Genomic DNA, 24184 nt, shown 5'->3' with positions numbered 1-24184 from the left:
AGTGTATTTCCATCTCTTCATCTTTTCATTCCCCTCCCTGATTACAGATCCCCATATGTCCATGGCTTGATGCTTGGATAGACGGATCCAGTGTTGCAGATGTTCTTGCTATGCATGAAATTAATTAGCCACCCACTGACCATTATCGCATGCTGTGTTTCACCTCGTTCGTCTGGTCTTTGTATTAGGTGAGTATTGTTTTAGTCACAATAAATTTATAAAACAATACAATCTGCATGCTTGGCTGTGGTTGGTTTGGAAGACCACTAAAAATTCTTTAAATGGTCTTGAAACACGAACGGGGTCTCTGTGTGTTCTACAAGACACTGAGCAATGTAGTGCTAGCCTACCTTGCAGTGAGAAACCAATGATCATAATGTACAATGGAAACTCAACATGAACACAATCCCCAATGCACTACTTGAGGATAAATCATGAAGAAAGGGGGGGGGGGGTCATGTAGGCCAAAGTAAATATTGTTCACACCATTTCCATCAACATCCTCCATGTTGTGTCTGACTTTTTCAATCCAGGGATGTGAATGAACAAAGGTGACTGGGGTCAGAGGTCAAAAGGTCAAGTTAGGGTAAACCCTAGTTTCACAACCTCTGAGGGGGGAAACTGGGTCTAGGGATTTCCTTTGTCACTGGGGGATCGTCAGAGCCAGGATGTGCTTGGTGCTGAGTGAAGGAGACATTGTGGAGAAAAGCACCATTTCAGCATTATTCTTCAAATGGATGCAACCTTCCCGAGAGAGCTGAGCTAGCAAATTAAATTTTGTCAGTTTTAGTCAAACATTTAGCTCTGTGGTTTCAAACCCAACAGGGTAACTGCCCTGATTGCCATCCTCGTACTGAAGAAGAAGTAGATGAAGCAGAAGACATTGTCAAACAACAGTGTTGCACCTCATGGGATCTTATGTTGTTCATGGAAGTTCTTCAGGGGATCATTCTCTTCTGTAGATTATTGGCAGTCAGTTTGATGCTTCGGAGTTCTGGTGCTGTCTCCAATTAAAACTACTAACTGATTTCTAAACTGTTCTATGTGGTTTGCGGTATCATCCTTCAGGAACAATTACTGTATCCTTCTTCAACAACATATTTTACCTGTAACTGATTTCACACTACTCAAGGATCAGTAAATGTCCTCTTGACTGATGCTGCCTTCAGTGAGAACTCAATGATTTTACACCCTTCTATCAATCAGTGATAGTCTTTTGTTTTCCGGTGTTATCCTTCAATATTACCAAGTTTTATTTGCAGCCGATTTCACACTACTCATAGGTCAGTAAAAATCAGTCTGTCTCTGTTTTGCCACCTACTGTACTGCGTGCATTCAATGAGGATTGATATTTTAGTTCCTGAGGACCTTCCTGCATTGCTTGTGATCTCTACATACATTAAGTTTTAAGGCTTGTATGTGCATTTTTTGTATTTCTGGAATGTAATGATGGTGATGTTGATACAGTATTAGTTAATCTGAGGGCCATTTCATGAAAATTATTTCAATTTTTGCAGATCTGACAATAAGGGAGCTCTTCATTAAATCATGATAGCTTGCAGCAATGACAATGCCACTTCAGGGAGGAATCAAACCTTGTTTTTGCATTTTTATGATGAAACAATTGCATTTCAAATTTCCTGTAATAAAAAAACAAAATAGTGAGTGAATGATGTCATTGCTACTTTGACAAGGGTACCAATGTACTGTTTTGCCCATGTACCCCCAACCCTTCTCTCTATATATTTTGTATAATCCACTATGGTTTTGGAGCCCAGCCTATGAAAGGCCAATGGCCTTTGCTGGCTCTCCCTTATTCTTTGTATTTATACATATATGTCATCTATTGTATATTGTATTTAAATATTTTTACAAGAACTGGAAATAAATAAGATGAAAAAAGGGCTCAGATCAAGTCGTATAATGTTGATTTTATTCTTTCATTACCACAGATGATCAATGTCACCTGATGAGAAACCATCCTGTCAAGTTTTGAGTGAAGGATCAACACAGCTCGTATAAACCATTCTGTAGCTTTCCAGCTTGGTAAAGGCAGGCATCCTCTTTTTTTCAAAAGGGATACAGAGAGCTGATCAGATGAAAGAACTTTCTCCCAGTCATGACAAGTTATATGTTCATTATTAAGGTAATGAAGCAGAGCAGTGAGTCAGTACTAACACATTGATATTGTCTGAAAACTAAACGTAATCAGTCAGTCTGCAATCCCCTATGTTAATGAGCAAATGAGCAAGATTTATCCAAGTCCTCTCGTGGCTGAATTCATGTCCCTGCAAATCTCATGAATTGTGAGACTTTCTTTCTCATAGAATTTAACTACTTTCTCCTTGGGTAAAATTGATTATTTTTGTAGCATATGAAAGAGTAAAAGTTACTCTTTTATACTGATCTTTTCTTCTGAATAAAATATTTTGATAAATAAATGAATTTCAGGCAGGAAAAGATGCCTCAAACAGAATTTTCTTCCTCTGTTTTCTCTTGCAAATTGTGCAAAATGTTGTGTTTTGGGCACAAATACTATTTATATCATCAGAAAGCTCAAACTCTATACTTTCTTACAATGTCACTCTTGATATGTGGCACCTTTTAGATGGGACAGCAGGCAGCTTTTTCCACCAAAATGCAAGACGAGTTTTCTGAAATTTCTGAGTAGCATAAAATCCAGAGTTCCAGTGTGGGAACATTGGAATTTGCATGGGTGTGTGGTCTCTATGACCAAACAGAGTGCAGTATTCTTGTTTTAAAACTGCTAAATGTACTTAGCCAATGAAAAGCTGGCTGCTGACCCATCTAAGATACCTCTTATAAAAATTATATAATATTAAAGCTTAGATTTTCAGCTTTATCATAATCTAAAAATTATTTGGGCCCAACCAGAAATTAAAATTAAAACAACCAAGTTTTGTTGCATGAAAATAATTATTTTTCATGTTTTTAGATAAAAAGTTTCACATATATAACCGTACAAATTCTTTTCAAAAATCCAGACACCTGACCTGAAAGAATGATTTCTCTTCTTTATAAAGATACCAAAAACATGAAATTTTGTCAATATTTAGAGCAGCAATGACCGAATAAAAAGAGGTGTTTTCGTCCGCACCAAGCTCACTAACAATGCAAAAACCCTCTAGTCATGAATATCACTTGGATAAAAGAAGCTACTTTTTGAGGGCTTGCCGACTGACTGTAATAATAATAATAAATAATAATAAACAGTTCTTGTATAGCGCATATCACGATTATGAATAATGTCTCTATGCGCTTCCAAAGGACTTGGATATTATTACCCCAGCTGTAGCTTGGCAGCCGTAATTACTAAGATTACAGCGCACACGCATTTCAAGGAATAAATTCCTGCCAGGTACCCATTCACCTCACCTGGGTTGAGTGCAGCACAATGTGGATAAATTTCTTGCCGAAGGAAATTACGCCATGGCTGGGATTCGAACCCACAACCCTCTGTTTCAAAGTCCGGAGACTAATCCACTGGGCCACAACGCTCCACTCGACTGTAAAAGACCTTATTTATGCATATTACGTTAGTACGTCATAGCATCCTCCCTCAAGGGATAAGAAATACATACGATACATACACCTGTACATACATATGTAAGAAATACATACGATAGACCTTTCTCCAGCTGTACATCACCAAGCCATGGAAGGCAATGGATTTAGCCTCTATTAAAGATGGCAGCACGATGACATCAATGCATAAGGTCCATCGTTGTCAAATACCAGTGCTTCACAACAGTTTAGATCAAACAGTAGGGGAAGGCAGGGTAAGTTGTGACCCTTTTTGCATTTTGCATGTTAGAATTGATATGACTAGTAATATTGTAGAAATAAGTACCTTGCCTTTAAATTTGATTCTTGGGAAATATTTTTCACCTATGTATAACTTTCTACCCCCACACTGAAAGTCATCGTGACCTTTGAAAAAAACAATGTCAAATGGCTCAACTTGCCCCATCTGTGGGGTAAGTTGTGCCACCGTCTGGGGTAAGTTGAGCCACAAAAACTATGTACAAAATGTATGCGGAAGAACCAGGATGCCAATTTTTCATTTAAAGTCTTTTCACTTGCTAATTCTCTATTAATACTAACATCTTCTAAAAGTAAAAGAACTGTCATGTGAATTTGCTCCTTTCTGCCTGCATATCAATGGCTTTTTACGGTTTTTAATTTTTTATTATACATCACCATAAGAATTACCATAGCTCATTTTGCCCCATGTCGATTTGGCTAAAATTACCCCAGTCCGAACTTATTGCGATATTTTCACATCCACACATTTCTTATGCATTCATCATGTAAAAGACTTTGACAAGAACGAGAATCCATACCTGGACTAACAATATTGTTCTTATTTCTAATTTTCTATAATATATTTAAAGATGTGTGTGGGTAAAAAGCACTTATCTATTTCACACCCTTTTTTACTTTTTTGGCTGAAATTTGTATTTTTCCCTCTAAAAAAGTACTTTTTGTTTCAAAGTTGAAAACAAAGTGGTGGGGTTAAGGGTTATGCAATGGGTCATCAATACATGACACCACCACAATGTCTGACTCATTCATTATTAGCCTGGGGGTGGTGGCTCAACTTGCCCCTATGCTCAACTTACCCCGCCTTCCCCTACTGTTATCAAATTATCAATCCTGAACTAAAATAATTTGCTGTTATGTAACTTACAAATTTGGTCTACTGTCCATACCCAATATAATTTTTTGGCATTGACTAATGGTACTGTTATCCTTCTTGTAGTTATAATAATGTCTTGCTGCGTTATCAGATACAAATTATATTTGAGGTTATACTTTTGAATTCACCAATCAGTTCTTTAATGTTTTGCTGTTTGATCAGTTTCAACTTCTATTAGTAATTCTTTACTTTTTTAATACACTACAGCTTGTGTCCTTTGACTAAACAGTACTTTTTATCAATCTTGTGTTTTTTGCTGTGTTATCACTTCCTAAATACCCAACAGGTCGTGTCTGTAGACTAAACCAATCAGTACTTAATCAGGCAAAATGGGGCGTACCATGCTTCGCCTGCTGGATCGCCAGGCACCAAGTATCCTTCGTAGCCTCTTCTACATCATCCTGGTCTGTATCTTAGTCCTGGCGGTGGACGTCATGCTTCTACAGTACAGCAAGAATAGCCGCTCCACCAATCTCTTCGGGTACGGCGATCTGGGCATGCCGCCGCGCCGTTCCAGGCCACTAGGTAAGGGTTGTCTGATTTTGGCATTAGGATCAATGCTCAAAGGAGAACTAGGATGTTGTCTTCGTGTAGACGTCTCACTGCATGTCCATGTAGCTCGTACAATGTTGCAATGTAGTGCATGAAAAGTTTTATAGAAATTGGCCACATCATTGTACATTTGTAGTTCTAAAATATGTTATTATTTTATAAAGGTAAAATAAAGGCATTTTGGCAATTAGGGCTATTTTTTATTGTAAGATCTATTGCATTTTTTTGTTTACAATAAAGGCAAAATGTTTGTTGTTCTTTTTTTGTACATAGGTCAAATCATTGCAGATAAATATTTCTTTTGATTAACTGTACTGAATTAATATTTAATTTCCAAGAGCAAATATTAGATAATTTAAAAAAGGTAACTTCATTACCTGCATTTGAATTGGTAAGTGCATACTTTATGAAACATACAACTGGAAATTTAACTGATGTTGGTCATTAATGTACTTTTTCATTTATTGCAATCTTGAATACCTTTACTGCTTCTATGAAAATTTGTTGTCCTCTAGTATGTAACAGGCTTTTTAGGAGAGATTCTCCTTGTAAAATGCTGAAATAAACATCCATTATAGTTCACATCAAATTCACCTACAAAGAATTTCAAGTTTGTGTTCATATTGCTTCTTTAAAATTGTTTTCCATCATTGATATGTAGTGTGATAAAAGCATGGATATTGCAGTGAAAAAGTTAGCTATTCACCCATTCAGACGTGTTTATACCATTGTTAAATTGCTTGTTTCCCCCTCATTTATTTTGCATTTTGCTCATAGGAATCCATATTTATCTCCAACTCAATGGCCCATATTCTGATCCTGGGTTTAATTTATGCTCTGGCCTAAAGTTGTGGTTTAACTATGGATAACCAATTAGTCTCTTAGGCCCGTATTTTGAAGTCAGGTTTAACTTAGACCATGGTCTAACTCTGCAAAAATTATGGGAAGCCAAAAGTGTCAACATTTTTATTAAGTTTATTATAAGTTTTTATTATGTTTACTGTGCTCTTTCCTGATTCATCAATGGTGAAGACAGTCATCTATTCATACTTCCTAGACAATTATGAATGATTTGAGAGCCAAATGAGCTGAAATATGATATCTCTACTGTTCGTGATTTATATAACAATTGGCTATCCATAGTTAAACCACAACTTTAAACCTGAGTTTAAGTTAAACCTGACTTCAGAATATGGGCCTTAGTTACCTTATTTGGCAGTCAAATCATTCATAACTGACTTGGAATGATAATTACTGAAAGATTTCTCCTCATCATTAATAAAAAGATGAGGAAAGTGCCAAATTAACATTGGAAACATATAATGTAAAATGTATTTTTTTTAATTGTTTGCGTCCCATAATTTTAACACCGAATAAGACCATGGCCTGAATTAAACCAGACTTCAGAATATGGGTCAATGAGTTCATGATTTGTTTGCTTTTGTGTTTTGGGGACCTTTTCACAAAGACTGACTGTTATGGTAACTATGAAGAAATCTAGACTTTGATTGGTAGCTGAACCCTGCTACTATAGCAGTTACCATCATGGGGAGAAGTTTGTGAATCAGACCCCTTGGTAAATTTATATTAATATCAATCCCTTTCAACATGATTTTTAAATTCAATTTCAATTTTCAGTGCTTGGGCTGTATCCCAGTATAAACTTGCATACCCAGCTCCATCTAGACATGGATGATTTTTAGTGAAAGATGCTATAAAATATCATCTTCCCATGTGTGAACAAATCTGAAATTGCTTCTTTTTCTCTCAAATAAGAGCAAATTTTTTAAATTTGTATGGGCAAATTCATTTACTTCATGGGTTTGGTTAGAGTTTGATATCTCAAGAGGTTAAAAAAACAACCCAGTAAATATCTCGTTAGCAGGATGACAAATTCTTAAGAATGTAAATGGATTAATCAGTTTGAGTTCAAGTTTGCTTTAACAACATTGTAGGTTTGAGAGTTTGAAAAAAAAAATTTGAAGAAAATAAATTCACATGTAAAAAATGATTGAAATTGGTATAATATCCAAAGAAATTGTCCCAATAGGTATAGGGCATTTTATACAAAAAAAAATCATCATTGTAATCATTCAGTGCAAGAGCAAAGCAAGCATTGAGAGTTACTGGATGCCAAATGTGGAAAAGCAACCATTTACTAAGTGTAATATATTAGTGTTGTTTTCATCACATCATACATTTTCAATTTTAGGTCCATAGAAAAAAAGGGTAAGTAAAATCATTCATTTGAACCTTATTTGTGGTATTTCATGGTGTAATAGTACACTCTTATTCTGGTACCCCATTTCACAATAGTTTGTTATCAATGTCAAACATCGATGACAAAATTTGAACATCCAATCAAATGCAATTAAGTTTGCTTGACAGGTTTAATCATAATTGTAACTTGCTATGATGTGAATGGCCTGCCAAAGCTTTCATCTTTCCTCTTTTTTCTGCCACCTTTCACTTATTTTCTGTCATGAACATGTACTTTCATATCATGTGATTCTTGGATTCCTTTTTCTGCAAAATGCATTAATGTGACCTGCCACACCAAAACCAACAAGAAGTCGCCCAAACTGAATTTTGAGACTTTCGTTGAGCTTGAAAAGCATATCCAAAAAGCTTCAAAATATTTGTAAAAAATGATCAACAATAACCCACTCCAGTACTTTATTGAAGTCCAATATTATCTTGATATAGATGCTCAATTTTTGAATGCAACATTTAAATCAAATAATTAATTCCAAAGTAAAATCATAAGTGAAATTTGAAAAAGGTGGATGTGTTGGTGTTTAGAAAGTGGATTCAATCAAAAGGCAATTTTGACCCATTATTGGGAACCCATTTATATAATCAAATTGAAAATTGTATGAAGTGAGGAAGTCTTGAAAGATGTTTGCTTTAGGAATATTCATCAATTCAGAAAAAAATCATGAATGTCTGCTTAGTTTCTTATAAAGTGTATTTTGGTTTGGTTTGGTTTTATTTCCTGTATAAAAATAAAAATCAACGTACAAATATTGCATTTTACCTTTATTGTCAGTATTCATGGAAAACAAAATAATTAACTTTGCAGAAACTTGTCCTCATGAACCTTTAGAATGGCAGTTTCAACCTACATGTGTAACAATTTATCATTGAAAACATACACTCTTTGTGTATGTGATTGATACTCTGTAATTTATTTTGATATACATGTAACCTTTGATTATTCCTTTCGTTTCTTGTTCATGATTTTAGTAGGGGTGGAAGCTCATTAACAAATCTTTATGGTTAATGGTTGATTGGCATATATTAATAATCTACTTCATTTCCTGTAATACTTAATAATATTTTATGAGTGACAGTGTTGTGTGTGCATGATGTTGACTCACATTCACAACTAGCAACTGGGTGACGATTTTCTGATTTTTTTTCTAATATCTAAACCAGTCCTTTCTTAATTCGTCTTTGTTTGGATCATGGAAATATGATTTTGTAATCCTTTCCTTTTTCCTTGCTAATGAGGTACTGGCACTAATTTGTAGCTTTATTCATTTCTGTAAGTACTAATTAGATTGTACATGAATCTGCTAACTTACAAACTTCTCTAAGGTCAGTTTGGTTAATAGTACTTTATACTATATAATAATAGTAATTATGCTCAACTGTTACAAATATCAAAACATATTATTTGGAAGAGTTTGATTTTTCTTTCTTGTGGGTCATTTTTTATTATTATTTAGATTTTATCATTATTACTACAACTACTATTTTTATTGTTAATATTATTATTTCCATACCAGTGAACAAAGTTTGAAGGGGTATGTAGGAATCAGTGTAAGCGGGTAGTCCGTTGCAAATTTTGCGAATCAAACTACATTGTAATTCTTCAGTTTTTTACCACACATTGGTCTTGAGTCTTGAGGTAAGGATGTGCAAGATGCATTTTCACATGGGTTGGAAATTGTGTTGCTGTGGTAACAGTACATAATGGCATAAAAAGTGAAAGCCGTGCAGTTCAAACTACTCCCTCAGTTTTTGTCCAGTGCTCATGAAATAAAGTCCTAAAATAAGGCTTTCCTATTGGGGGGGGGGGGTGTTATTAAATCATCTTAAGTGATATTTCTAATTATCATCACCAGAATTATGATGTGATTATTCTCATCATTATTGTTTTATTATTATTTTCATTACATTATTATTATTATTGTCATGTTTTCTCTGTTAGGGGGATACTGCAGGCTAATTGTATTCAAATACAACTTCAAGTCATCAAAACTATACTTGCATGGAATTTAAGAAAAATAAGGGGGAAATACATGATTGAAATTTCTCACTTTCAAATTTTTACTAGATTCGGATGAGCTTGAGGAAGACTTTAGGTCTAGGAGACGACCCATGAGACATAAGGTCAAAGCAGACCAGGGTGGACCTCTTCCATCTTTAGCTGTACCTATCAATAGGTAAGTTCTTTTGGTAAACTGCCTCTTGGTCTTAACCCGCTTTGGATTCTTGTAGTAAATCATCATTGATTTATATCATCTTTATTTGCACATTATAAAAGGCACATTCACATACAGTTATATGCACAACATATCATACTAGTGCAAATAGGTGGTGGTCCCACCCCCTGATAAAAGCTGTGAGATGTTAAGGGAAATTGAAACCCAAAAAGAGAATCAGCCCAGAAATAATGAGTAAGATGAGAGGATCAATAAAAAAAGAAGTAGACCCACCGAAACCGGCCACAAAAACAAGAGAGCCACAGAAGCCTGAAAAAGCCCCGCTGCAACTTCCATGGTTATGGTTAGCCATGTGACCTTTTAAAGTCAAATATTTCCCTACATAATATGGATTTGATAAAAAGAGAGAAAAGTTAAAAAAAAAAGAAGAAAGGGTAACAGCTGCAAATTTCATCAAAATTGGATGTAAAATAAGAAAGTTATGACATTCTAAATTTTCGCTGATGTGGTTTACGGTACACCATGTGAAGTGTTGTAGAAACAGTGGATAGGAGAAGAGAAGAAATGGATAGGCGAGAAAGTGGAGATTTGAGAGTAGAGTATTCTTTCTTGAATACTTTCAAGAAAGAATACTCTACTCTCAAAATACTCTACTCTCAAATCCAGTCCTGAAAAGGACTGTAAACCAGGAAAGATTGATGGGTTGAGAACAGCTTGAGTAGTAGAGCTAGTGAGGAGATGCTGGCTTGAGTCGGCGAGTAGAGATGATGAGTAGTAGAGAGACTCGACGTTTCGGGCAGGTTGCATTTTAAATTTTGGTTATTTTTCACAAAACTATTATATGCACAAAACAGTCCTGAAAAGGACTGTAAACCAGGAAAGATTGATGGGTTGAGAACAGCTTGAGTAGTAGAGCTAGTGAGGAGATGCTGGCTTGAGTCGGCGAGTAGAGATGATGAGTAGTAGAGAGACTCGACGTTTCGGGCAGGTTGCATTTTAAATTTTGGTTATTTTTCACAAAACTATTATATGCACAAAACATCAATATGCAAATGAGAGAGTTGATGTCAGTCATTTTTTTTTACATTTTATTGTAATATTGAAATATTTCAAGTTTTTCCAATTGGACTTATAAGGAAGCATATTCAAGAAAGAATCAAACCTTATTTCAAACTATCATGAGGAAAAATTTAATATTTTGTACTTCATAATTATAATAAAATACAAACGAAATAGTGATGGGTGACATCAGTGGTTCCCTTTTTTGCAGATCGACCAGGATGTGCATAAAACTGGTCTTGTTACAAGCAAAATTTTAAAACTTCATGATTTTACCTTTTCATTCAAATTTTTTTTTTCTTTTATGGAATTTCCCTTTTAAAAAAATTCAGCAGCCCTACATAAGGTTTCAAAATGTACACACCAAACAAATTAGGTTTACTAATATTTTAAAGTTTCTAATAGAAATTACAGTAGGAAATTGCAATTTGCACTATACTGCTTATTTAAAAAAATATATATTTTTAATTCTCATGACAGAGATTACTTTGAGTCTTCAAACATAACATGCCGGAAAGGGTATTCTAGAAGGAAATTGCAAGAGCTTTATGGAGATCGGTGAGTATTTTGTGAAGATTTGAAATTTCTATTGAATTAGTGTCCCCAGTGATAATTTGGACATTATACTCATGTTATTATCTGTACTTTGTGCATATTTTTGTTTTTGTATGTGATTGTGCTTTTTAAAGAAGTGAATAAACAAGCTATGATTATTATCATTAACAACTCTGTAAAAGGAGAAGATGAAATACATGTGTATGCTGGAAAGCACTACCGGTAGTTTGTATTACTGTTACTATGGCAACGGTCATATTAAGACCACTTGTTAGTGCTAGCATCTTTCACAATGATAATAAAGAATACAAAATAATCCACTTTTATACATGTAGCCCTTAATACATCTGAATGACATCACAATTCACTTTGATATGGTCCCCTGAGCATGTGTTCCACTTTCAATTGCTATATCAGAGTATCTACAAGACTGGACTCAGAATTTATTAACACCTTGATCATATAATCACCTTTATTTTCAGATTTGATGCAGAAATACCTCTTTTTGTAGATTCTGGTTTTCTTGATAGGCCCAATGCAGTGAATCTACCAATGCCCTTTGGCTTCAGAGATGCAGGTAAAAAAAAATTCATTCCAAATAAAAAAATGTTATTCCCTTCTTTTTCTCATTCTCCCATTACTCCTCCTCCTCCTTCTTTCCCTCTTTCTTCTTCCCCTCCTCCTCCCTCTCCTCCTCTTTCTTCTTTTTCCTCCTCTCCTTCTCCCTCTCCTCTTTCTTTCGACTTCTCTTTCCTTTGTTTTATTCCTCATTCAACATTATTACTATCTCCATTACCACAGCACTTCCATCATTGTAATTATCACCTTCATTATTTTCACATCTACCACCATCATTTCAACCATCTACACCACCACCATCATTACCATTACCATCACCTCCAATCACCATTATAATGGTCATCACCACCACCTTTAACTATTATCACCACCACCATCAATGCCACTACCATCATCACCATCACCACCACCATCATCACCACCATCTCCATCACCACCACCAATATCACCAGCATCATCACCATCTCCATCACCACCACCATTATAACCACCATAATCACCACCACCATCTCCATCACCACCACCATCATCACCACCATCTCCATCACCACCACCATCATCACCAGCATCATCACCAGCATCATCACCACCACCATCTCCATCACCACCACCATTATCACCACCATCACCACCATCACCACCAGCATCATCACCATCTCCATCACCACCACCATCATCACCACCATCTCCATCACCACCATCATCTACACCACCAGCATCATCACCACCACCATCTCCATCACCACCACCATTATCATCACTATTAACACCTCCACCACCAATATCATCATCATCACTATCACCATTACCACCAGCACAACCATCGTCATCATTATCACCATCTTCATTCAATCACCTAAAAGAAATTAAAGTTTGATATTGTATTTTTTTTTAGTATTGTGCACATTGTTTGTTCTGATGACTCATACACTTATAATTTCTTTTTCTTTGTTCACAGAAAGGGCAATACTGAATATCTTGAAACATATGCCAAAAACTGAAGTACCAGATGACATACCTCAGTAAGTTACTATGTCTTAGTCATACCTTGATCATTATAGGCTTTTGCTTTTGATAAGAAATAGACTTTACCGTACAATTTTTATGTTGATGTAACAATAATTATAATAATAATAATAATAATAATGATAATAGTAATAATAATTATGATAATGATAACACTTCTGGATTTTCCCTTTATATCAATCCGCTGCGATTTGTCAATGTCCTATTTTGTTTTCTTTCTTTTAAACAGAGATTCATGTCTTCGTTGTGTAGTACAAGGGAACGGAGGCATCGCCACCAGAACCAGAATTGGGGCAGTTATTAATAACTTTGATATAGTCTTCAGGTAAGACCACCAGATAATTTTTTATATCTATTTAGTCAACACTGCTGTTATATTGGATTGCATAATGCAGACACGACCACCAGAGTCTGTCCACTTTTTATTTTAACCACACATGGTTTTTACGTACTGTTTCTGTACCATATTGTTATCATCGACATGGCAGTATTGGCTTTCTGGAGGCAAAACAGGAGTGATAAATTTTCCTCTAATTTAAAAAGACTTGTGTTATGTTTTGCTATTCTGTTAAATTCCTCGATCATGTTTTTGAAATATTATTCAATAATTCTTTTAACTGTTGTTTTTCCCCAGGTTAAATTCTGCTCCGACCATTGGTCATGAGCGTGATGTTGGACGGAAAACTACCTTCAGGATGGCCTACCCGGAGAGTGCGTTCAGACGTCCAGAACAGTACGATCCTGGCTGGACGTTTGTTGTTATGATGTTCAAACCACTTGACCTTGTCTGGCTAGAAACAATCATAAGAGGACGCAAGATGGTATGATGATGAAACCTTTTGTTTTTGTCTCGCCTGCGTAGCGGAGCGAGACATAGGTATCACTATTTCTGGCGTCGGCGTCGTCGTCGTCAACAATTGTGTTGTACACCCAATAACTTTCTATAGCTTCGAGGTGGGATCACCAAATTCATACCAGAGGTCCATTTCCTGAAGGCACAGGTCAAGTTCGAATATGAGTCAAATTGGAATAAGGTCAAAGGTCAAAGGTCAATGAACTTTCTATTACTGGCACTGTGCTGTGTTGTACACATAATAACTTTGTACACCCAATAACTTTCTATAGCTTCGAGGTGGGATCACCAAATTCATAACAGAGGTCCATCTCCTGAAGGCACAGGTCAAGTTCGAATATGAGTCAAATTGGAAGAAGGTCAAAGGTCAATGAACTGTCCATGACTGGCACTGTGCTGTGTTGTACACATAATAACTTTCTATATCTTCGAGGTGGGATCACCAAATTCATACCAGAGGTCCATCTCCTGAAGGCACAGGTCAAGTTCGAATTTGAATAAGGTCAAAGGTCAATGAATTTTCCTTGACTGGCACTGTGCTGTGTTGTACACATAATAACTTTCTATATCTTCGAGGTGGGATCACCAAATTCATACCAGAGGTCCATCTCCTGAAGGCACAGGTCAAGTTTGAATATGAGTCGAATTTGAATAAGGTCAAAGGTCAATGAACTTTCCATGACTGGCACTGTGCTGTGTTGTACACACAATAACTTTCTATAGCTTCGAGGTGAGATCGCCAAATTCATTCAAGAGGTCCATCTCTTGAAGGTGCAGGCCAAGTTCAAATGTGAGCCGAATTTGAATAAGGTGAAAGGTCAATGAACTTTCCATGACTGGCACTGTGCTGTGCTGTACACACAATAACTTTCTATATCTTCGAGTTAGGATTGCCAAATTCATACAAGAGGTCCATCTCTTGAAGGTGCAGGTCAAGTTCAAATGTGAGTTGAATTTGATTAAGGTCAAAGGTCAATGAACTTTCCATGACTGGCACTGCTGTGTTGTACACATAATAACTTTCTATAGCTTCGAGGTGGGATTGCCAAACTTGTAACAGAGGTCCATCTAAGTCATATAGCATACATGTAGTTTTGACATGCAGTCTCTTCATGACTGCAATATGCAGGCGAGACAACGCTTGGCGTTTGCCTTGTTTAGGTTGTTCTCTTCACTTTCTTCCCTTCGTGTTTCTTCTTCCTCTTTTACTTTTTTTTTTTTTTTTCTCTCTTCTGTCTCCTCCTTTTTGTATCCTTTTACTTCCTATTCTTCCTCATCATCGTCTTCCCTTTCTTCAATAATCAATTCCCTTGTTTTTTGTTTTTTCTTTTTATCATCATCTTCTCCTTCTTTTACTTCTTAATTCCCTCCTCATTTCACTAATCAACCAGTAAAGAATTTGGAATACTCATGAACATGGAATAATATAAATGATATACCAAATTGTCTGTGAACAAAGCTATGGGCTGTATGTTACCAATGACGATTCAAAATAGCAATGTAGGGTTACTAATTTACCTATGAGTGTGAATATTCATAAATATTTATTAAAATGATACCTTGAAAAAGGTTCTATGATGTAGTATCTATGGACTCTTTAATATTCATGAATCTTAATTGAGTGGATGATTTACCAATCAAGACGTGAGAACACTCATGTGAAAAAAGAAGTTATGTTATTCTCTGCATCTGATGATGTAAGATACTGGTGGTGGGTTCCAAAATCCAAGTTTTAGAGTACTCATGAATATTCACAGAAGAGAATTCAAACGTAATATATTGTGTGAAGAAGGCTATATTGATATTGTGATGATGCAAACTTGCAAAGATGGGTTCTACAAATCTACCACGTAAGTTGTAATGATTACTCATTAATATTCATAATTATTTATTAGAGGGATACCTTGAACAAGACTGATGTAGTTTTTGAGAACTCATGAATATTCATGAACATTGATTATAAAGTGGATATCAAGGGTGTGTAGGAACGATGGTTTTCTATTGTACTTTCCATGTGATAATGTAGAATAGCGGGGATGGATTCTGGAAGAAGATACCCCTTAGTGTTCCCAAGCCAACCAAAGACTTCCGCATCTTTAATCCAGAGATTCTCCTCGATACAGCCAAGATGATGGGGTTCAAGATTGATGAAGGCAAAGCAAATAAGGTGATTGTCAATTTCTTAACTGCTTCATACACTCTACTGTTAATTTGAATGAACCGAATTGAATATCAAACAAAACCTAACAAGGGGAATAGTGGGAACAGGGGGGGGGGTGTAGATAGAGAGAAGGGAAGGGATGGAGGAGGGGAAGTTTAGATCAACTTACCAACCAGCTTTATGAAATAGTAACCTGATATACTGTTTACAGTTTGAATTATTGTACAATGTAAGCATTAAACTACACGAGTGCTGGCACTGGAAAATGTGCCTGGTCCAGTGTGTATGTGTACATAGATAGCACTGCAGACATAACTCTTTCACATGTACTGGACATAATTACACATGTCAAGTATAGCTGCTCAAGTCAAGCTAGCTTGACTTGTTGATTAATTTTATTTAAGAAAAACTAATAATTAATGTTAACACAAAGAAACACATTTCAGCTGAATTAGTCAGTAGGGAGCTGTTTTTATGAATGAATCGTTCATATAAGATTTTTAAAATGGAGAAAAAAAATTACTCTAATTACATGTACAATTTCTGAGTACTTGTTTTTCTTCCTATTTTTCTCGTCTCAAACAGAACATCCCAACGAGTGGGATGCTGGCGATAATGATGGCCGTGCGGCTCTGCGACGAGGTTGCCGTAGCAGGGTTCGGCTATGACCCCAACAAGCCCGGAGCCCCGCTTCACTATTATGACTCTCTCCCCATGAGGGAGATCTGGAGATCATGGACCCATGATATCCACCACGAAAGGGGCATACTCAGGTTATTCAAGCAACAGGGGATCATCTTAGATTTGAGTGGGGGTATCAGGTAACACTACACCCAAATGATCCAATGTGGTGTAACAGAGAGAAGGGGATTATGTTAGATTTTGAGTGACAGAATTCTTCAACACTACACCTGTTGTGTTGTTACAGATCTTCTTGGGAATTACCTTAGATTTGCATAACAGAATCTGTTAACATCATACCCAGATGATGCGATGTGGCTTTCCTGAGAGAAAGACTGGAATGACCTTCCACTTTCATCTGTCTGTGTGATAAGCATACTCAACATGGAGTAATCAGACCATGAGTAATTATGGAACGACCCTTTAAAATGACAACAGACATTTTGCTTTGGGAGAATTCGCTGATCTTTTGTGGCTACCAGTTGTCTGCTACTTCTATTAGGTCTTTGAAAATTGATGTGCCAAATTTTTATTTTTAACCTATTGTCACCAGGTTGACAAACTTCTTTGGGGAAAAATCACTTCTTTGACATTTGTTCATGGATCAAGGAAGGCTATGTCCTCACGATACATGTAGCTCTTTATCTTGAGAAACAGAACCACTTTTCCATGTCAAAGGGTAGACTTTTCCATTGGAAAAAGTAATATTTTGTTATCAAGTTTTTCACTCTCTTGAACATTTGTGACCTCCATCCCCCAAAATGTTAAAATTTGAAAATTAGCGTATCTGAAAGATAAATTCTTCTTCATACTGTCAAATTTTTAATTTATAAAGTTGAATAAAAGAGGGATACCAGAGTTGTTTTTTTTTACATGATATTTTCTGAACTTAGTGGAAGTTTCACAGAGATAGCAGTGTGCACATCTCATGCTTGAATGACCACTGAAATTCAAACCTTGTTTTCTCCATATCCTTTTAATTTCTAACCAATTTAAGCTATTTTTACTTTGATTTTCAGCTTCAAGCCTTTAGTTTTGCTAAATCCCACCAAAAGTGCATGCCATTCTTCTAATTAATTACTCAATTATATTGGTGCACATGCCCCAGAATGGTTATGGTGTGAACCATATTAACTAAAATTTGTTTATTGGATAAATTGACCCATTTTACATCAAAATGTAATTCAATGGTGTGCTGATCAAAAGCTTTCCAATATTGATTGCCTAAATCAGTAAATCAAAGTGATTTTTTTATTGAAAATACGTTCAGTCGTTCAGTGACTGTTTCACTTTTGTGTAATGGAAATGTTAGATGATACATGAGTCTAATTCACATTACTGACCTTTTAATACCAAAGCTTTAGACAGTCTTTAATTTTAGCTTATTTCAGCTTTCCTTCGTACAAAACTATGGGAGCTTTATATTTCAACTTTTTCAATATTCCCCAGCTTTACACAGCTCTTTTTATTTGTGATTACATACACATCCCTGAACAAATAAACTTGAGCAATGAATTAAAAAAATAAGAATTAGCTGAAACTTTTCAGAAACACACACACATTTGTGCTACAATCACAGAGATGAAACTGACTCCAGCCTGACAAAAGCTAATGTGTTGTTACCAATGGCATAACATTGCTTGTTTTCGTTTCCAGGCATTTTCGTTCGTGTGAACGCAGCATTATGTATGTGAATATTAGTACGAACAGGTACATTTTAACATATCATGGAAATATTTTAAGGTTGAAGTGACTTTGTACAAATGTAACCAATGAAAAAAATACATCACTGTACATGTATATATACATGTCTGTTCTTTTCTCAGCCATTAGTTATAGAATGTATTAGTGGAATGGCTATTTAATTTTAACAAAATAAGAGATACGTTTCAAAGTTTGCATATTTCTATTGTGGTTGAGGTAGATAGAGCTCTTGGCCAGGAATGAGCAACCTCAAATGAAATCTGCTTTCATATATTTATGTATGTATGATGTAACAAAATGCGATTTGTATGTTTTGTATTCAAGATGTTCCCTTTCACAGTTGCAAGATGATGGTACTTTCGAAACAAAACAAAACTGCCAAAATTCATCAATATCATTTTTTTTCTTTTAGAGATTTAATATAAAGGTCAAAATAGGCCTGTTTTGAGAAGTTGTATGTTGGCTAATTCCTTTGACTCACGTACATGCATAGTATTGATTTGGTGATACATAAACTTCAAGCATATATGACATTATTATCATCCTATAAATAGAGGATGTCTTTCTTTGATAAAAGGAGAAGCAAGTAACAACATTTAAGAGAACACCTCATAGTCTTTACTAGTAAATACATGAAATATTAAGTCACCAAGCTGCCAATTTTTATTCACAGAGTCTTGGTAATTTATTTTTCAAACAGACAAAATTGTCTCATTTCATGTCCGATTTCTGTCAAAAGTTCACCATTATGTTTTTTCTGATTTTCTCCTTTTACACAAATCAATTTATTACCAAAGATGGATAACCCTGTAACTGTTCATATAATTCATCATTACACCGATTAATTTTTTTCTATCTTGTATTAGAAGGGCAGTCTTTCTAGCAAACTTTGCCATATTATGCTCTTCCAATTACGTACTGAACAATGAACTTTCCAATCTTCATGAACAAGTGAATATGAGCATTGTTATACACTGAATGAAATATAATTGAATGAAAAAAAGCATTTTCGATATATTTTCTGCTAGTCATGAAATATAAAGTTAGCTGGTAGAATAGATTATTTTTTTTAATGCACTGTAATAACCTTTTTGTTGAAAGCCAAAGAACTATCTGTATATTTGCCAAGAATATTGCAATGATGTTATCAGTGGATGTAAATAGTATTATATTGTGAGTATTCTTCCTGTATATTATGCAAATGTTATTGTGTGTCTGTTTTTTTTTTTTCGTTTAAAGCAGTATTTAAATATGCTTATCACCCAATTCTTAGTATAGTCCTCAAACAGATGCAGCAGTGTTTGGTATACAAATCAAGAGATGATTTCAAGTTCAGTCTTGGTTTGGTGTTGGAAACACAATTGAGGTTGTCTTCTCTGGGTCCAAAACCTAACGTGAGCTCTAATACAAGAAATGATAAAGATCACATTGATAGCTCATCACTTATTGAGATGGTCTCAAATCCAACTTTACTTTAAATTTGGTGCTTAGCTGATGTAGAAATTGACACAAACCAACACCAAGAGGTAAACACTAAGTTAAAAGATGAATGAAAGTAGTTGCAGCAAACACCGATTTAATTAGAAAGTCTATAAAACCAAGGTTAAGTGTCACTTTATCATTCTAGATCTAGATCTGGTACAGTCGCATTAACCAAACTTTGTGAAAATCATGAAATCTACGCTGAAAAACAATCACTATGAAGATCACCAACACATTATTAGTGATTAGAAAAACAGACCTGGCAAATTGCCTGAATGTCCTTTTTATTTCTCGGCAATTACAATGTTTCTTGGGGAATCCTTTGGCACTTTTTTTGTTTTGTTTTATTCATACATACAGACATGTGGGTGATCTTTTGATTGGATTCTGTACGAACTCATTTTGAAATCGTTGCAACTGGCATTTATCTTTGAAATTACTCTGAAAATCAGGCCAGCATGTCTCACTAATAAGTCACTTTCTGGGGAGTGCATATTCTGTTTTATAGTTTTTTGTGTGTTGAAAAAGATTTTTGTCTCAAAATAATTTTAGAAATGATTATGATGATAAGAATACTGGACTTAAGTTTAAGTTGTATGATACAAGCCCAATTAAGATGTCCTCCGATTTACTGTACATATAACTAGAGCTGCATTTGAAAAACCAAATTAAGGGAGGAGTTATTATGATAATCGTATTCATCTACAAGTACAATACAAACTGCCAAATAAGCCCTTTTATGGACATTTAGTTTAGTAATCAGTAGTTATTGATTTAGTGCAATACAATTGCAATTATATCTTTTCTCTCGCCAAGCAACACATGAAATTGAGTCATATTTGTTTTATAATAAATTAATGAAATACACGTTTCCAAATCTTGATGTCAGATGTGATGTTTGTGTATGCCTTCAACAGTATACTTTGATTTTGAATATTCTTTTTATCTATTTTACAGTGAAAGAGAGTAGATCCATGATTTTTATTTGTATGTCATCATGAAAATGTACTATTGAGGGAGCTGATGATTTCACATCTCCACTTTTCTTTTCAATTTCATAAACAATGGGATATCTTAATATTTTTTCTTTTTTTTTTTCTCAATAATTCCTTTGTAACCACAGGTTACAGCAATGATAATCCTTGCACGTTAATCGATAGTAAATGCTCATTTTACATTTTTTAAATAGAAAATAATGCCAAATCTGAAAGTGCAATAACTTTGCTATCTTTCTGTTGACTTTGATGTAATTGTCAGGACTTGCATGATCAGTTTCAGTCTGTTTATCCTTTATTATTTTTATGTTAAGTACCCCTATAAACCCTAACATTTTTGCTAACTTTTGGATCAATGTGAGTTTTACTCAAAGCTTCAGAAGTAGTGTGTCTTATTACTTTGATCATAACCATTTTGTTAAATAGTTAGGCCTATATTTTGAAAAAGGGAGGAGTTACCCTTTTGTGTGTGTTTAGAGGTATATGTATTAGACTTTAGAGAAAGGAAAGAAGAAATGTGAAAATGGTTCACCGGGTCAATGAAAAGAAAATGGAGAATAAGAAAAAAATGAGAATGGGAAGAGAATATGATAGAGAGGATAAAAGAAGAGAACATGATAGAGAAAAAAAGAATGAGAATGGGAAGATAAAATGATATAGAGAATAAAAGAAGAGAAAATGATAGAGAAAATAAGAAAAAAAAAAAGAATGAGAATGGGAAGATAAAATGATAGAGAGAATTAGAGAAGAGAAAATGATAGAGAAATTAAGAAAAAAGATTGAGAATGGGAAGATAAAATGATAGAGAGAATTAGAGAAGAGGAAGGAAAGAGAAAATTATAGCAAGAATAAGAGAAGAAAAGAAAATGATACAATAAGGAGAAGGGGAAGAGAAAATGGTAGAATAAGAGGAGACTTTCATTGGTCAAGCAAGATGGCAAGTCAAAAGGTTGTGCTATCAAAATTAATAGTAAAATAATCTTTGATATACCCATATGAAGCAAAATGTCTAAGCCAAACAAATACATGACCAAGTGTGGTAAATATTCACCCACTAATTTTCCTCTGCAAAAGATTAAAAACAATATCTATATAAAAGAAACCCCATAAAATCAAGGCCATTAATGATTTGTAATTTATATATCCAACTGAATTTAATTTTCCACTACAAAAGAAAATATGATTAGTCAGTATCTATTATCTATATACTTATTTTACATTTCATATAGCATACCATATCAATTCAAAATCTTGCTTAATTACACTGCTTGCATTAAGACACGAAGAGTACTATACATATAATTGCATTATAGATTAAAAAAAATATCTGAAGATTGCACAGAAATACATCTACAAACAACTAACCACCTTCTTTCATGATGATAATGCCTATTTTAAGAATTGCAAATTTAACACCATATTTTCTTTCTAATTCATAAGATTATTAAGAGACATCACATATCATATACATGGCAACAGTCCAAGGAAAAGATCTTCAAAAGATCCTTCCCCAGACCTCTTCGGTTATTTTTACATTAAAAAAATGGTTTAGGATTTAATCATTCATTTGCAGAAAATAATCACAATTCATTATCTCAATTCTGTTATGGGCTGTACTTTTGTACCAATATCTGTATTATTTCATCAGAACATTCATATTGACGAAAGTGCATGCACTTCATCTTGGCTTAGTGGCAAGACATATTTTGGTTTAAATGTGTGATACTAGTTACACCCTGCTTGTTCACGTAATACGGGAAATATCTACATTCTGGTTCCATATTCCATCATGGAATGTGGGTATTTCCCGTATTTTGTAAGAACAAGCAGGGTGTAACGATTTTATCTCTTTAAGTGTACCCTTATATTATTGCAGAATAGGGGAAATCAATAGGATAGAACTAAAAGAAAATCAAAACCCTGCATTTTGAAAGAAATTTTTGCAAGGAAGTAATTCATGACATCACAATGATCACAGTAAAAAGAATGTACATTTCGCCATTGAAATTGATTTGAGATAGTCATGCGCAGCGCGATGAATGAATACCCACGTAATATGGTACCATATCATGTGGTTAAAATCAGCACTGGGCATGTGTGTAACAATGAAAACAACATGTCATACAGCTACATTGTAAACATCAGACAGGTAATACTTGCTCATATTACCTGTTTGATCTTTGTGACCAAGTAAAGTAGGTAAATACGGGTTGTCTCACAAACAAATCGACCAACTAATACATTACCCTCTCATACAGATTTTTAATCTGCCTTTGTATTTACATTAGAAATTTTCAAGCCATTGAGACAGATGCAATAAGTAGATCACTTTCATTTGTGTTGTATTTTTGATAGAATTACAAGCATGGGTATGAATTGTTACATGTATATTTTCTGAGGATAAGGAGGTTGGAGATGACAGTGGAATTGATGAAATAACCATTTCACATGCAAAATATTGTCGGTCCTCCAGTTCCTACGACTGTTTTGGAATGGATCAACTTTGTATTAAAAATTATTTTGGTAGATGAGAAATCTATTTATATTTTTATATCTACAAAGATTCAGTTCAGCTAAATTGGTTACACAAGATTTTTTTCACTAAATCCAGGTTCTAAAACCTGATGACACATTTATAGTTTTCAACCATCATAGAAGCATCTGCCAGGCAAAACTTAAGCTACATAATGACCATATTGTCTAGAAGATTATCATCCATTATGAATAATAGACCCAAACTCAGTATCACTAAATTTATGAGTCGATAGAGATGTCTGTCTTCGTCAGGTAGTAGAAAGTGTCTGTGCAGGGTTTCAAAGGCTTATCTGTGGCCCAGGGCGGGAATTTTTTTTGAGACTTCCAGTTGTCACGTAATACTCCCTCACTGGATGCGAGAATTGACAATCAGCACCTAACACATCTTAATGATTTGTTCCAAGTATGAGATAGATTCTAACACCTGAAGGAGATGGATGTCCTGCCAAAACGTTCCAGAATTTTAGTAATAGTAAGTTTGGATCATTGACTCATAATTGTTCAGTTACCAACCCGTAACGTTCACAGACTTTGAACCATATCAACAGCTTTCTTTGCCACCCTCGTGCTTGGGTGATCCCCAAGGAATAGATCAAAGACACGATGGGCTTCTTCAAACTGGAACTTGGCACGTTGGAACATCTGATGCCCAAAGAACTGCGCTCCAAGGTTGTATCTATCCAGAAAATAAGAAAAAGAAATTAAGATAATTTCCTTTATGCCCATTAAATATGATTCTTGTGCATTGTATCAAAGTTACTTCATGATCATGTTCCAGAATCATAATTCTTACAACCAATTCACTTTTCTATTTAACAGTCTTTTAAAGGA

The 24184-nt window shown here is 34.9% G+C and overlaps 2 protein-coding genes across 4 annotated transcripts in view; one reads left to right on the top strand and one right to left on the bottom strand.

Moving 5' to 3' along the window:
* Window positions 1-20700, top strand: LOC129253879 (CMP-N-acetylneuraminate-beta-1,4-galactoside alpha-2,3-sialyltransferase-like). Of its 2 annotated transcripts, XM_054892310.2 has the most exons (11): window positions 1-188; window positions 1953-2146; window positions 5007-5245; window positions 9615-9723; window positions 11263-11340; window positions 11820-11914; window positions 12875-12938; window positions 13172-13267; window positions 13577-13763; window positions 15822-15962; window positions 16542-20700. In XM_054892310.2, the coding sequence occupies exons 3-11, from the start codon at window positions 5050-5052 to the stop codon at window positions 16779-16781; spliced, it is 1206 nt and encodes a 401-aa protein (XP_054748285.2). In that variant the 5' UTR covers window positions 1-188; window positions 1953-2146; window positions 5007-5049; the 3' UTR covers window positions 16782-20700. The 2 variants fall into 2 exon arrangements, with proteins under 2 accessions (XP_054748285.2, XP_054748286.2); XM_054892311.2 differs by lacking the exons at window positions 1-188; window positions 1953-2146 and adding an exon at window positions 7485-7501 and having other exon boundaries at window positions 5162-5245.
* Window positions 20701-21943: 1243 nt separating this feature from the next.
* LOC129276726 (uncharacterized) overlaps window positions 21944-24184 on the bottom strand; it is a 37396-nt gene continuing 35155 nt past the window's right edge. The window contains exons 37-38 of one of the 2 annotated variants that reach the window (XR_010292684.1): window positions 22738-24029; window positions 21944-22554 (exon numbers count right to left, since the gene is read on the bottom strand). Coding sequence is in view for 1 of the 2 variants with exons in the window: in XM_064095276.1 (XP_063951346.1) it covers window positions 23876-24029 (154 nt within the window). In the remaining variant the exon portion in view is untranslated. Of the gene's footprint in view, window positions 24030-24184 lie in introns of both variants that reach the window. The other variant, XM_064095276.1, reaches the window with a different exon arrangement.

This window comes from Lytechinus pictus, chromosome 2, assembly GCF_037042905.1.
Source record: "Lytechinus pictus isolate F3 Inbred chromosome 2, Lp3.0, whole genome shotgun sequence".
Classification (NCBI taxonomy): domain Eukaryota; kingdom Metazoa; phylum Echinodermata; class Echinoidea; order Temnopleuroida; family Toxopneustidae; genus Lytechinus; species Lytechinus pictus.
This window is presented reverse-complemented; position numbering and strand designations above follow the sequence as displayed.